The sequence below is a fragment of the Gymnogyps californianus genome, chromosome 20, assembly GCF_018139145.2.
Source record: "Gymnogyps californianus isolate 813 chromosome 20, ASM1813914v2, whole genome shotgun sequence".
Lineage (NCBI taxonomy): Eukaryota > Metazoa > Chordata > Aves > Accipitriformes > Cathartidae > Gymnogyps > Gymnogyps californianus.
The window spans coordinates 8849119-8863574 of NC_059490.1; the positions used below are offsets into that span (position 1 = coordinate 8849119).

Below are 14456 nucleotides of genomic sequence, written 5' to 3' on the forward strand. Positions count from 1 at the left end.
GCCTCAATTCAGCATCCCATCTACGTGGTCATAAATAATGTAAAAGTGCTCTGCCCCTGCCTGAGCCCATATCCTGGCAGCAACGCACCAGCACATTCCCTCCTCCTGTTGCCATCACGTTGGGCTCCTGCCTTCATTGCTTGTGACACGGAGTCATTAGGCATTAGCAGTTGGCATCGGCACTTAATGACACAATCATGTGCAAACGTGTTCTTCCTCCAAGCAGGATTTTTTCAGCCAGACATTCTGGTGCTCTCCTTCCCATTGAGATGAGTCCCTCTGACCCCTCTGCCAGGTTTGTTTCTATTTCTCATGCACTTTGTGAGTCCAAAAGGTTCCAGATATGGGAACTGAGCACCGCTTTGGAGTGAAAAACAATGCATCTGCTTAAAATAAAGGATAAAAGTTTACCAAAGCCACTGCGAGCTTCTCAGCTGCCTTCCAGCCAAGGGTCTTGACGTGGTTTGTACAAGTTAAAATGTCCCCATGTAATAACTTCAGTGGTTAAAGCAGAGATACGCTAAATGCCAGGCTCTGAAGCTGTATGAGGTGGGTGGGAGCCGTGCAGGGCAGGGACAGGCCGCCTTCCTCGCCTTCCTCGCCTTCCTCTGTGCCGCAGCGGCAGGGCTGGTCTCTGCTTCGCTGGGGAGATGCCGTGCAGCCTGGCTGGCGAGCGCATGGCTGATCCGGCTGCGAAACCGGACGGGGGCTCATCTGGGCACGGTGAGGCTGAGAGCGGGGGTCCCGCGGGGTCGGATTCCCCCAAGAGAGTGGTGGCTTAATGCTGCTGCTTTTCTTTCCAGTTTCCTCAAGTGCAGGAAGTGGCAAGAAACCAAACGGATGTGGGTTGGTTTGGGTGAACAGACCCCGAAAATACCAGATGATCTTGTCTGAGCAGTGCTTTTATTTACGTGGCAGCATCGTTACCCGCACCAGCTAAGGGGAGAGAGGGCTGCTCCGGCTCACCACATCCCAACAAACTTCCCACCGAGCTCCCCGCAGGATTTGCTGCTCTCGTTGCCGTTGGTTGGTCCAGGCATGTTTCATCCCAAGGGCACTTCAGGGTTTAGCTCTTTGCATCTTGCAGGCCAGCGCTTGGAGATAAGTCACTGTAATTTGCGAAGCTTTCAGTGGTGGCGAAGCTTGTGGTTACTCCGAGTCTTGATGGAAATGGTTTGGACGTGGCGGGGCTGGTCCTTTTGTCTGTTTTCATGTCAGCATTTGGAAGGAGCGCAGCAGCAATTTCTGGGGCTGGAGATGCCCGGGGAGTGAGCGTGCACCTCCTGGTCCCTCCCGACTCGTAATTACCAGGCCTGTGAAGGGACTCGGTAACTCCCCGTGCAGCTCTACGTTAGAAAAGCACTTAGGGGCTGCTCTGCTGCCTGCCGAATGTCTCTTGCCCTGTAATTTTATGGGTGGGCTGCAGGACTCTGTGCTCAGAATTACTACACTACTTCAATGCTGGAGCAGGTTCTGCTGAGGAGGCCAGGAGGGGAAACTGCTTATTTCTTACAGCCATATAAACCTGATGTTGCCACCAAATTGTTGCAATGCAGCATGAAGGGTTTTCTTTGCCTTTCTGTGGTCCACGGTTGCAGGGTCCATATTTCTATGTTAAGAAATCAGGAATCAAGTAATTGAATCTCTCTCCCCCTTCCTGTAAAATCAAGTAATTGAATCAAAGATCATGTGATTTAAAAAAAAAAAAAGAGGAAAGAGTTCATTTTGGGTTCTCTTGGCCTCTTAAATTCCGAGCTTTGCAGCCTGCTGGGAGTGTTTTATTGAGCTCTTTTCACAGCTGTGAGTAGGATGGACTTAACTGCCCGCTATCCTGGGACCCGGGAGCTGGGCTCTCGAGAGGCGGCAAGAGTCCGTGGGGACTGGGAAGGGGACAGCTTTAGCCTGGGTGACCCTGAGGCTGGGGGTGTGTTGCTCCTGACCCCTGCAAGGGGCATGCCTATCCCAGCTGAGGTGTAACCTGTGCGATTAAGATCCTGAGGAGGAAAAATGTTGCTGTTTTGTTGGCATCTGAGTGGCCCAGGATTGTGCCTGACGGCAGGAGATGGTCCCTGGGGTTGAGCTGCCAATGGCCGTGACTGGTCACCCAGAAAGCTCCTGAGGATGCAGTCGGACAAGCTTCATTGGGATGCAAATGGATGTAAATTCATGTAAGCATATGTCTCGGTGCAGGTAGCGGCTCGTGCCCAAATTATGCAAATGTTCTAATCCAATAATGCTAATGTCATGATTATCCAGCAACACGATGTTCATTAATATGGTTCCCTGGCTCTTACACCCATCACTGTCAACGTGATTACGCTGAGGCAGAGACTTGCAGTGTTCCTGGCAAGTGGAGCCGGTCTCGGGGAGGGAAGGGGACACCCAGGTCATGGTGGGATGGGGAAGGACTGTTGATCTGCCTGGCAAGGCCCGGAGGTACCCCGTGTCCTGGGGAGTCCCCTCCATGTGCCTGGCCAAGGTACCACCCAGCTGCTGTGCTCTCCTCGGGAGGCCCTTCCTCCCAGAAGCAGACTAAGAGCAGATTTTGCAGTTTCCAAAAGCCTGCAGAGTAGCTAAACGAGCATTTCTTAATATCCATTGCTGTGATCAGATGAACAGGACTAGCAGGGCCATCTAGTGACTCCTCTGGCTGCTTAATGACCTGGGAGGTGCCCCACCTTAGACGGGAGTAACGTTAATGTTTGTATTTTGAACCATACACCTGTACCTGTCCACCTCTCCCTCCATCTCCCCTTTTTTTGGCTGGTGGTTATCCCTTGCCCTGCAGTTTTGTTTTCCCTGGTTCACTACAGAGCTGGAAAATGCTTGGGCTTCCTCACAGTGGAATGGAAATTTGTCCTGCATTGCCTTGGGTCGGGTGACATAAGGTCAGACAGCTAAATAGCCTGAAGATCTGAGAGGAGAGGGATCCTGCAGGCTGGCTTGCCTTCCTCAACGCCGCCAGTAAAGCTGCTCTCCGGGCAGGAGTCTGCTTGTCTCGGCTGTGGCCTCAATTTCCTTGCTGCTAACCCGCAGGTGCCGGTGTAGCCGCTTGCCGGGGCACTGCGGGGCTTCCTCGTCGCCGGCTGCTCCTGCAGCTTCGTGCCGGCTGGCAGCCACGAAGAGCTCAGAGCTGCCTGCCCCGGGGAAGGGCTCAGCACCTCACCCCCCTGCCTCCCCAGCCCGCAGGATTGCTCCCTCAGGTCCCTCCTGCGGGTACACCCATGGGGTTTTTTTGCAGTCCCAAAAAGAGCAGGTTTGTGGTGCAAACATGAGCAGCCCTGCCCAGTTCAGGGAAGCTGGGGCTGTTTGCCCCCTCCAGCAGCCTGACCCCATAGTAGATACAGATTTGCCCTTCTCCTTGCACGACTCCAGGGGCTTTCATTTTGCTCTTTCATTTGTGTTGCTTTTTGCAATGTTGGCGTGATACTGGGATTTGTGGCTGGGGCCAGGAAAATGCCCTGGCAGCCCCGGCGGGCAATTCCCTTGCAGTTCACCGAGGCCGGTTGAGCCTCATGATCCAGGGACGGGCAGGACAACTCCCAGCCGTGCCGGCAGCAGCTGGGAGGAGCAGCAGCCAGGACAGAGCTCTGCCAGCCATTGCAGGGCTGTGACAGGTACATTTACTGCGCTAAGTATCAGCACTGAATGGGGGCTTTGGTTGGATTGCTTTTGACAGGATGTCGTTAGCCTGATGTGTATGTGGGAGAGGAGCAGCTATAATGCTCTCTTAATGCAGCCAAATTGCTCTTTAATTCTGCAAAACCAAGATGTTATTTCATGAATCCCTGGAGCTCGCTGTGCAGCATCTTGATGCTGCCGGTTATCGGTGGCCTTTTCCCTCTGCTTGCATCCAGCCCCAAATTCTCGGGGCCTGGGGTGGGAGCAGTCCTCCTCTTGCCTCCGAGAAGCTCAGCTGCTTTCTGCCCTTGCTTGGCTTCGCGTGTGTTAACTCTGGAAGCTAGTGGTGACTCCTGAAATGCCTCCTCCCACCAAAATGTGAGCAGAAAGTCTATCAATTTCCATGGCAACAGGGCTGGGCCCTAAATGCTGATGTTAACTCTGTTTCTGGACATCTACGGAGTCTGAAGAGCTGGGTGTGTGGGAGGCAGTGGTGCCCAGCCCGAGTGCAGCTCCCCACGCCAACGCTCACTGCTTGTCCCAGCCGCTGTAGGGTAAGGTGCTGCTGCAGAATAAACATCGGGCTTCGCTCCTGGCCGCCTGGAAAGTCTTGAGAAGTGATGTTGTCATCCTCCTCCAGCTGGGAGACAGTCGGGAAGGGAAGAGGTAAAAGCAGGGTAAAACTACTAAGACAAGTCAGCTGGATAATCTCAGAGGACATTGACTCCAGCTCGGAAAGGCACTGAGAGCAGATAAAATTAGCCTAATAAGAATTGATGCTACGCAGAACTCTCCTCTCCCTTGAATGCAAGGGGTTGGGTCTGTGTTTAGCTTACAGGCACATAATGAAAAGAGCCAGTGCAAGGCGAAAAGGTGGCTTTGCCTGGCCTTGTGATGGCAAACCCCTGCTAAGGCTCTGGAGTTAGGGGGAACCCAAAGACCATGAGGGAAATAAGAGGAAAATGTCAAAAAAGGCTCATTCCTAAGAAAATATCCCTGAGGACTGGGCCCTGGAGAGTGCTGTGTCCTGAAATGGGATGTCAGCGAGGGTGAAGCAGGACGAAGGCAGTTAGGGGGAGGGTTCGTGCAGGAGGACGTTTTGGGACAGCCAGGGCTCGGGGTCCTGCTTTGCCCAGGGCTGCCCTGGTCCCTCTCTCCTGCAAGTTTTGCTTCCTCTGGTAGGTGCTGGCTGGAAGACAGCACGATGCAGTGGCGATACAGGAGTGGGGAACATGGCTCACATTTCTGTCGAGCGCTGAACCCAAATCATCCTGCGTTTCTAACCCAGCAGAGTGAGCTGGGCGCTGCCGCCTGCCAGCACAGGCAACTCACGGTGCTTCCCCTCTCTGCCGTTGGGAGACTCCTGAAAGCAGCTAGACCAGCCCCGGGGATGCAGGTTTGCCTGCGCAGGTTAGATGAGTGCATGGGATGGGGGTGCCTCTGCTCTCGCCCTGGGTTTGGGGAGCAGTGGGTGCGTGGGCCATGCTTGCACAGCTGCAGAGCTGCCCGGTGCCTTGCTGTCAGGCTGCCCTGCCTGCAGGCTGCCCGGCTGCTCCCCGGCCCCGCTGGCTTCAGCCTCCGTGTTGAGAGATGCGTGCAGGCCAGTAATGCTCAGGGGGAGCACACCCTCCCCTTGTGCACCGTTCGGTCGGATTTTCCTGCAGCTTCCCCTTCTCACTGCGCACAGATCCACCCCTAGTGAATTCGTGTGTATTTAATATGTGCTCCATATAGCTAATATTTACAGCAACTGATTATCTGCTGTGGTTGATTTGCAGGTGAATAGTGTGTTGGAAATGGTATGTGAGGGTGCACATGCACAGCACGTTCGCTCCCCGAACAGGAGGGCGGACATTTCACAGGACTCCAAAAACCAGTGCATTAAAATTACAAAACAAAACACCAACTATTTTGGAATTCACATCGAAATGGCAACATATGCTACACATTAAACATCAGCCCCTACCGAAAGTTGAGCTATTCTGGGCCCATCCTGAATGGCACTGAAGATGCACAGAGAGCAGATGCCTCCCTACCTCCTCCTGTCCTCTTGGAAGCTCCCTTGCAGGTCCATCTGCAGGTAGCGAAGTGCTGGCGAGGAAGACGCCATCCACCCTTGCCACTAGTTGGGAGTTTCATAAGGTCTCTGGGAACCTTAAGCAATATTTTGAGGGGAGAGGGCTCTTTCTTGCTGGTGTTTGCCCTTTGCCTGGCTTTCTGAATGGGTTTGTTCGTGTCTGCTTTGTAATAGAGTGTGGGCTGTATTTTACCACAGTGATTTTGTTCGCAGCTAGTAATTGCTGGTTAAATCTGGTCAAATGATGGTTGTTAGCAGGGCCTGTTTGAGCACAGGTAACCTCGGATATTATTCGTGCAGAGGAGCAGTGGGGGCCAGGGTGCACTGGGATATCGGCACTGCTGGGGAGCCTTAATCGGCACAGCCTGGAGTAAGCCTCTTAGGATTATTTAGCCAAGTTTCCTAGTTATCATTATTATTATTGCTTTATTTAGCAAATGCAAAGTGTGTTTAACCAGGTAGGGTCCGCAATGCACTCGACAGGCTCAGCCAAGCCTCCCCAGCAATCGAGGGCAGAGACCTTTCAGGGGAGGCAGCCTCGTTGCCGGTAGCTGTGCATCAGCCAGAAGACAGCACCTTGCGTGAGCCGAGGAGCAAGGCACATGTTGCTTTTCAATTAACCCCCTTCCCATGCGCACAGCCATGCTGGAGCTAAGCTCATTTGGAGAAGAAAGAAATACGTTTCATACCTACCAGCGGCGTGGACTGAAGACAACATAGGTCCCGAGTCACCCCAAAGGGATGGAGGGGTCTCTTCCAGCAGCATTGGCGGAGCTGGGCTGGCAGCGTCGATATCCCCTGCTCTGCCCCTGCGGCCAGATTGAGCTGGCATTATCTGCTGGCACCCTCTCATGCCTAAGGCTGTGGGTACTTGCGGTGGCTTAACACAGGCTTAAAAATGGTCGGGAAAAAGCAAAAAGCAAGGTAGGGCTGTGCAGGCTGGTGCTGCCTTGCGTCACCTCCCTGGGTGACTGTCAGACCTCCCTGCTCCCAACCTGCAGTGGGTCCCCCCGAATTCAAGGATAAGTGAGATCCAGAGGTAGTTCCTCCAAACGGAGGCTTTAGTTTGGCATCGTCTCTTTGTGCACTCTTCAAGCTCGTGTCTTCTCCAGCAGCACCAGCAGAGCAGAGGGTTTCTGTGAGATCGTTTGGGTTTGAGCTGACAAAGTATTAAATAAAGAACTGGTGGGTCAGTCATTGAGCCTCTGGTAAGCGATGGGGATGTGCAGTCCTGCTGCTGTACTTTTCATTTGGAAAGGAATTGATTGAACTGGAATCGGCCCCTGTTCTTGTTGATTTAAACCTGGAGTAACTGACAGCAGAATTTGATGCTTAGTGTTTGAAACAAATTTGGTTGAAGTGTGTCCTGAGGACAGCCCGTATTTTTGGATGCATGTTTAATCTATGTGCTACTGTTCTGTTTGCTGTAGGAATGGTCGTTCTGTTTGCCCGTTTGCATGGCACCGGCAGGACGGCTCCCTGGTCACGTAAGGAAGCTGGGCTGGTGCATGGCTCTGCTCAGGGCATGGGGTGAGTTAGTAGCACAGGCTTTGTTTGGGATGTGCTTATGCCTCTGCTTGTGCCCCTGTTCAGGACAACATTTAAATTAAAGTCTAGGCTGTCCCCGGTCTGGATGCTTTTCTGAGCCCGGGCTGGAGTTGGAGTGATGGTTCCTGTATCCCATGTCCCAGCTCTCATTATGGGATGCTTTTGGCACACCAGCCCATGCCCTCATCTGACGTGAGCAGCCGAACCTCTCCGTTGCGCCTCAGAACAAGCTGCTGAAGTGCAATATGTCATGTGTGCTGAGCTCAGGATCTTGTCACAACTTGCACGCCCCACTGGGAGGAAACACGGCTGTTGACAGGGACAATAAGCTCTTCTCCATCATCCCGTTCCTGCTTTGATGTTGACTCCGTGATGGCCACCTTCACCTTCTCTAAAGGATGTCCTCCCTTCCTGCAGGGATGGGGTATCCCCCTGCAGACTGGCTCTGCTCCTGCTCCCTGCCAGACAGAGCTGTCAGTCCCACTTGCTGAAATCGGCAGCATAACGTTTAAACTATCCCCTCTTGCGGGGCTGGCGAGGAAGCCAGCATTCCCCCCTTCGGGGAAATGAAGGCCGTGTGCGTGGGCACAGCAGTAGCTCTGAATCACCCCAGCAGAGCGAGGGATCAAATCAAGTCGCATTCCAGGGCATTAGACAGACGGTGGGAATTAAAAGCTTTACCTGGAAACTGGCTTTGTATCTCCAAGCCCTGCTTTCGTCTCCCAGCCCAACTCTCTATTTTTGTCCCTTTTACCTTCTGTGTTGTCATGCGTCATGTATGCCAGTGCTTGGTGGTGCCTGGTTGTGCAGCCAGCCCCAGCCACGTCCAGGGAGCCCTCAGTAAATATTGGGCTGTGCAGCCTGGGAGGAAACATTCAGGCAGTATGAGAAGGTCGGAAAAGTGTGGTTTATCAGAAACAAGCTGCTTTGGGACTCATTAAAAGCTAAGGAAAGGCTCCAGCTGCTTGCAGTCGGCTTGGGATCGGTCAGAGACTAGTAAGTCCCATCTGGGCTATTAGCAGTAAGTCTTGGTTTTGTTTCTTTCAGTCTATAAGGTCTGGGGACAGGGTCTCCCTTGAAGGCCAGTCCTGCCCTGACAGCAGGGAGGTTTGCCTCCTTCAGCTCTGTCTTTGCTTTTCCCTTAATCTGGTCCCTGCGTGCACCCTTCCCCTTGCGTCGTCGATTGCTCTCTGCGTTCCTGGGTGAGCTGAGCATCTCCCGTCGGTGCTGCGGGGCCTTGATCCCGGCTGTGGGCTGCCAGCGGTGCAGGGCAGCTTTCGGGGTGCTGCACGGCACGGGAAGAGGCAGAGCTCAGGGGCCTCGCCTTCATTCCCAGAGCCTTGATTTTCTGACCTATAAAACAATCCTTGTCTGTTCAGGTCTTGTGCTCTTTGAGGAAACATTTGAAATAATGACGCTTTTGTAATGGTAATAACGACAGTAGGCTCTCATACGTAACTTAATTTTATTTATCTATTTATGTGCCCTTTCTTAGAGGGAATTGCTGCTATTTTCTGGGCATCGGGCCCAATTTTTGCTTCGTTCTGTCTGAGTCCACACCGCATCCTGGATGCTGCAACCGAAGATGGAGCCTGTGTGGATGAGCACATCCAGGCTGCTCCAAACCCGGAGGCAGCTCTGTGTGCTTCCCATGACGTTCCCACCCGTCGTCTTGCCACCCGCGAGGTTTTCAGCCTCAACCGCACGGATGCGAAGCAGGTGGCACATCCATCTGAATTAATATACTAGGAGTCCTTGGATGTGGGAAGGGGGTTAAACTGTCTCAGGCTGGATCCGCTGTTGGACCTTGCTGCAAGAGAGCAGTTTGTCTCCTGGCAGAGCAGCACGGATCACCTCTGCGCAATAGGCGGGAGCCGCCTCGAAGCGAAAATATGGCAGAGAGAGGAAGGAGTGGCTGAGCGGTCTCCTGTTCTCCCAGGTCATTAGAGCATCCGTGTGCATCATGACTAGGTACAGAGCGATGACAAGTTTGGATGCTTCAGGAGAGAAATGTTTGCTTCCCGGCGAGAAGTAAATTAGGTTAGTTTGCCTAGTGTCAGTATGTTATGAGTCAGGGACGTTTATTAACATTTACCAAAATCTGAATGAAAACTGAATTCTTCATTAGACAAAAAGATTGGGTGTCATTTTGCTGGGTGGTGGGGAAAATTCTCCAAAGAATGGAGCTTTATTTTTAATAGACATCTGCATGCCACCCTGCAGGAGACTGCAGTTCTGTGTGCATTGATATGGGATCTGTGTGTTGTCAGGTTACCTGGCGGTACCGGCTGTGATCGGCTTGACATGGTGGTGGGTGACCAGTGCAGGCAGTGTGTCCCAGCTTCATGCCAGACCCACCACGCCGCAGCCAGCAGAAAGTCTGCACTAGGGGAGTTGCCCCTACAAAATATTTCAGACACATTTTCCTGGGCGGGGTGAGGTTCTGTGCAGCATTTTGCACCATGTTCTCACAGCGTTTCTCTTCTGGCACTCCTTGCTCAAAAGTCCACTTCCAGTAGCTTGTGGAACCACAGATTTATTGATTTGAACACAAGAGGAGATTAGGTAAAAACACCAGTTTGAGACCAACTCCCTGAGCAAACCACAGCTCAGCATTTACCAGGGAGCCTGTGGCAGGCTGCAGGGAGCCTTGTCCCCTTCCTGGCTGGTGACGGGGCCCTGTCCCTGCCCGGAAAGGTTGCCGGAGGAGTGCTGAGCGTGGCCACGCTGGCTGCGGGCCCTGGCCCAGCCCATCGCTTCGCTCCTCTGCGATGCTTTACCTGCTGCATTGCTCTATGCTGGCAGCCACAAGCTGGCTGGGAGAGGCTGCGCCGGCTGGGCTGCGAGCAAGTGCCATGTGTTGCTTCTGTCCCTGGTGCGTTCCCAGCCCCAGAGGCTGCGGGGCAGCTCGCCCAGCCCGCCCGGCTGGTGCTGAGCTCTGGAGGGGGCATTGCGATGGGCTGGGGCCGGCTACGGCAGCAGGGCACCAAATCTGGGCTCTGTGTGTGGCCGGAGCTGGGAGCGGGCAGCGTGCCACCCGCGCCCCTGCTCAGTATGCAGCAGAGCACCTCCCTGGCACGGCCCCGCAGTGAGCCGGGAGGGCACGGGGGCTGCCACGATCCCCGGGGGCTGCCACGGTCCCCGGGGGCTGGGGCAGCCCCGCTTCCCTCTCCGCAGCGCGCCGGGGATGCGACGCAACAGGACAACGGCTCCTGACCCCGCACGGTGACCTTCCCCCCCTCCGAAGAGGTCTGGCGGGGACCGACCCCGCTTTGGTGGGGAGATGGGGTGAACGGGTGCGGGGAGGTGGGCTTCGACCCAACTTCTGCCTTGCTCCCCCTGGGCACGGCGGGGCTTTACTGGGGAAGGGGCGGGGGGCTAGCTGCCCACGCTGGCGGCCGTGCGGCCGGGGCGGCGGGCTGGCCACAGCCCTCATTCCTTCGCTGCTGGGTACCGCTTTGTTGCTAGCTGGTGACATCACCCGAGAGCCCACCCCCTGCCTCTTATCCGTCTCTCCCTCTCGCTCATTTATTCACAGGCAGCGCTGGCAGGATCAGGGGCTGTGCGAGAGCCAGAGCTGGCGGCAGCAGCATGCGTGCGGTGTCTGAGGCTCAGGGCGCGAGAACCACGTAAGGTGCCCGCCGGAGCCTCCCCCTCACCTGCCTCCGCTTCCCCCCGGCAGAAACTTCACGGCTCCCTCACGTACGGTCCGGGCTTCTCCGGAGGGGCTTGGCACCGACAGCCGCATGCATGACACTCCGAAAAGGAGAGAAAATGACCATAAGTATCCAGGAGCACATGGCTATTGACGTCTGCCCCGGCCCCATCAAACCCATCAAGCAGATCTCCGACTACTTCCCCCGCTTCCCCCGCGGGCTCCCCGCCGCCGTCGGCCGCAGCAGCACCCTGCGCTCCGCCGTCAGCCAGCCCTCCGTCAGCCCCGCCGAGGCCCCCCGTGAAGAGGACGAGGACGTGGACCAGCTTTTCGGGGCGTATGGCACGACACCCGCCGAGCAGCCGGCCAAGTACCAAGCACCTGAGGAGGTGGTGGACCCTGAGGGCTACGAGTCCGACGACTGCAGTGAGTTCCTAAGTTTCCGTGGGAGTTTGCCGGGTGCTGAGGGCACGGGTGGGTCTTAGGACTGGTCCCCCACCTTGCTGCCTGAGCCGTGCGCCCTTCCCGGCTGCCGGCCACACCGTCCATCCCTGGGATTACATTGCAGCAGTGACAAGCCCTCTGCTCTAGCCAGGGAGGCTGTCACAGCGCTGTTCCGATGCTGGCCCTGGGGGGAGGGAGGCCCTGGGAGTGTCCCTGCTGCAGCCAGCCTGGCCGCTGAACCCAAACTAGGGAAGTCTCCCAAGAGCCACCAGTTGCTGTGCTTTGCCGTTGTGGTTGATGCACTTCTCTGCCTCGTCCCTGCTCGGCTCCTTGCCTCCGAAGGCCGCCAGCTGGGCTCAGACCCTTTGGTTAATCCGTCTCGGTGGTGCAGCCTGCTCCAGCCACCCTGCTGATTAGCTGGCGATACGCTCCGGCATCGCCCGGCTCCAGATCGGGGAGATTTGTTCAGAATGACATCCTCCCGGGAAATCTCTGCCCTCTCCCTCGGCAAACTCCAGCGTGTCATTCCTTACCCTCCAGCTGCAGACAGAGCCCTGCATGAGACCAGGGGAGGCTTTTGAACAGAAGGCTTTGGTTCTGGTAGATGCAGGTGTTTGCAGCGAGGTTTAACCCCTCCCTACCCAAAACGTCCTTCCCACCCAGCTCGGTGAAGCTTGCAGGCTGCAGAGCAGCTGCTCTCTGGCTCTGCCAGCCACGGTGGCTGGGATAGTGTTGCTTTCCTTGAGGTCGGTTAAAACCCAAGGTCTCAATTCAGCCCAGCCTTTAGGGGCCAGATCCTGCAAGAGGCTGAGCACAAAGTTTGAAGCAGGGAGATGCAGAGGAAGGGAGTCAGTGCTGCTGAGCGGTGCTGCGTGCTTGTCCTGGGGGGAAGGAGGAGGCTGAGCTCCCACGACGCTGAGCTGTTTACGGCCCAGCGCCGGGCAGGCGGTGGCTTTCCCTGTGCAAAATGTCACAGCCCTGCCTCGGCATCGCTCCCTCGCTGCCGGGCGCTGGGCTGGCCTGGGCTGCTGCCATCTATGCCAGACCCCGGAGCGTGACCCCGGGGAGAGCTCCCCGAAGGGCTGTGCTCGCTGCAAGGTGGCACGGCTGCCCCTGTGCCTGCCTCTGCCTGCTGCCCACCAGCTACAGCTCCGGGAGAGGCTGGGGCTCTGGGTGCAAACCCCAAACTGACGCTCCCTCTCTCCCCATCCCGGTGTCGGGGTCACACTCTCTTTGGAGGAGGTGAGAGCCGCTGTGCTCCCAGGGAGAACATCTCTGCTAAGCCGCGTTTGTCCCAGCCGGGCAGTTAACAGTGACTTTAACCGGATTTGGGTTATTTGCTGCTCTAATTATTAGATCATCTTTGCTCATCCTGACAATAGAAATGGGAGCAACTGGGCTTCAGGGGCAGAGGTGCGTGGGGGAGCCGAAGCGCTTGGGGCCCTGGGGTGCAGTGCTTTCACTGGGTGACTCGCAGGGAAATTGCCAAGGGCGCTGCGTTGTGCATGTAGCCCCGCCGGCGATGCTGGAAGCGGCTTGGCGTGGTGCCGGGGACCGGTGGGTGTTTGTCTCCTCGCCCCGGCTGGTGTTAGGAAGAGTGTTTCTTGCAGCGTAACAGGTGTCAGGCAAACTGGTGAGGCCGCTTTGCCAGATGTGGTGGGTTTTCAGCTGGCAAAGGCACAGCGGTGCCAGGAGCAGAGCCGGGAGGTGGGACTGCTGGTGTCACATCTCTGGGGACAGGACGGGACGGCCCCAGCCACTCTCAGGGCACTGGTTGGCATAAATGTGCAGGATGAGACTGTCACTCCTCCATGTTTAGCAGCCAAGTCGCAAAGCCAGACGAGGTCTCGCTGGCCCCATTTCCCAGGCGGGGAGCTGGGAGGGGATTCGTGCAGCCTGACTGGAGCCATTGGCTACACTGGGGAGTGTCTTTCAGCTCCCCCACGTCCCTGGCGGGTGATTCAGGGCTGCTGCATTAGTCACCTGCACTCAGTTTCCCCTGGGGAACCTGTCTCTGCCTGTACGGCAGGACAGCGTTGGGGTTTAAGTGGTGTCAGTTCCCTCGGGTGACACACGGGGTTCAGGGAGTTGACCGAGGTCTCTGGGGGTGGTGGTGTCGGAGCCTGGGTGCAGCACCCACAAGTCGAGGGCTTGCCAGGCAGGGGCGCGTCTTGCCTCGCTCCCCAGAGATGCTCCCAGCACAGCCCCTGGAGAGGTGCAGAGAGAGGGATTTTGCCATGACAGGATGCATCGGGAGGAGGAGGAGGAGGAGAGGACGACTCCTTCCCGCATGTCCCACCTGCCTGCGGGTTTCCCTCCTCCAACATGAAAGCGATGGTGCTGGCTGGCCAGGTGGGAGGAGTAGAGCTGCCCCTGCCTGGAGAGATGCAGCATTTGTCTGGGTTTCCCCTACACTCGTTCTTCCCAGGGTTACTTCTCCAGCCTGGTGTTTCTGGGTTTCCAGCAGCACCAGGCTGATGGGTGACGGGGCCACGTTGCTCAGTCACCGCAGCACTGCAGGGTGGCATCGGGCAGGGGCTGGACCGGAGCTGCCAGCCTCTCTGCCTGACCTCCAGCACCCCTGGCAGGGCTGCAGGGAGCGATGCCAGGTCCTGCCTGCGCCCTGCTGCAGCTCGCCTGGGCTGGCTCCCTGCGCCGCATTTCTTAGTCCTTTGCCGAGCGGTGTTCCTGACCCCACCAGCAATCCTGGGAGGTGCCCGTGGCGCTGGCAGGAGCTCCCCTCCTTGCAGACGGCCTCTCCCCGGGATGTGGGCAGCCCCAGAGCAGGGCAGCCCTGGGAGAAGCATCAGTGTCTGCTCCCATCCAAGCAGAGCGGCCTGACCCAGTGGTTTGGCATCCACAGGGAGCAGGGACGTGTGTGTGTGTGTGTGTGTGTGTGTGTGTGTGTGCACACGCATGCATGTGTTTGGTGCTTTGGAAAACCGAGAATCCCAGGGCTGCAGGCAGCAGGTGAGATCCCTCCAGAGATGGGCAAGGACCCGGCCAAGGTGCGGTAGGGTGGGAGGGGACCCGCTGACCTGGGCATTTGCCACAGGCAGATGGCACCGGTCAGTGGGAGGCTGGTACAGAGGCTTGAGTTGATGGCTCTGG

At 56.5% G+C, this 14456-nt stretch overlaps 1 protein-coding gene across 1 annotated transcript in view; it reads left to right on the top strand.

Annotated features, from left to right (window-relative positions):
* Nucleotides 1-10996: 10996 nt before the first annotated feature.
* Nucleotides 10997-14456, top strand: part of DOC2B (double C2 domain beta) — a 35133-nt gene continuing 31673 nt past the window's right edge. Inside the window, exon 1 of the mRNA XM_050909052.1 lies at nucleotides 10997-11327. Coding sequence (XP_050765009.1) covers nucleotides 10997-11327 — 331 coding nt within the window. The remainder of the gene's footprint in view (nucleotides 11328-14456) is intronic.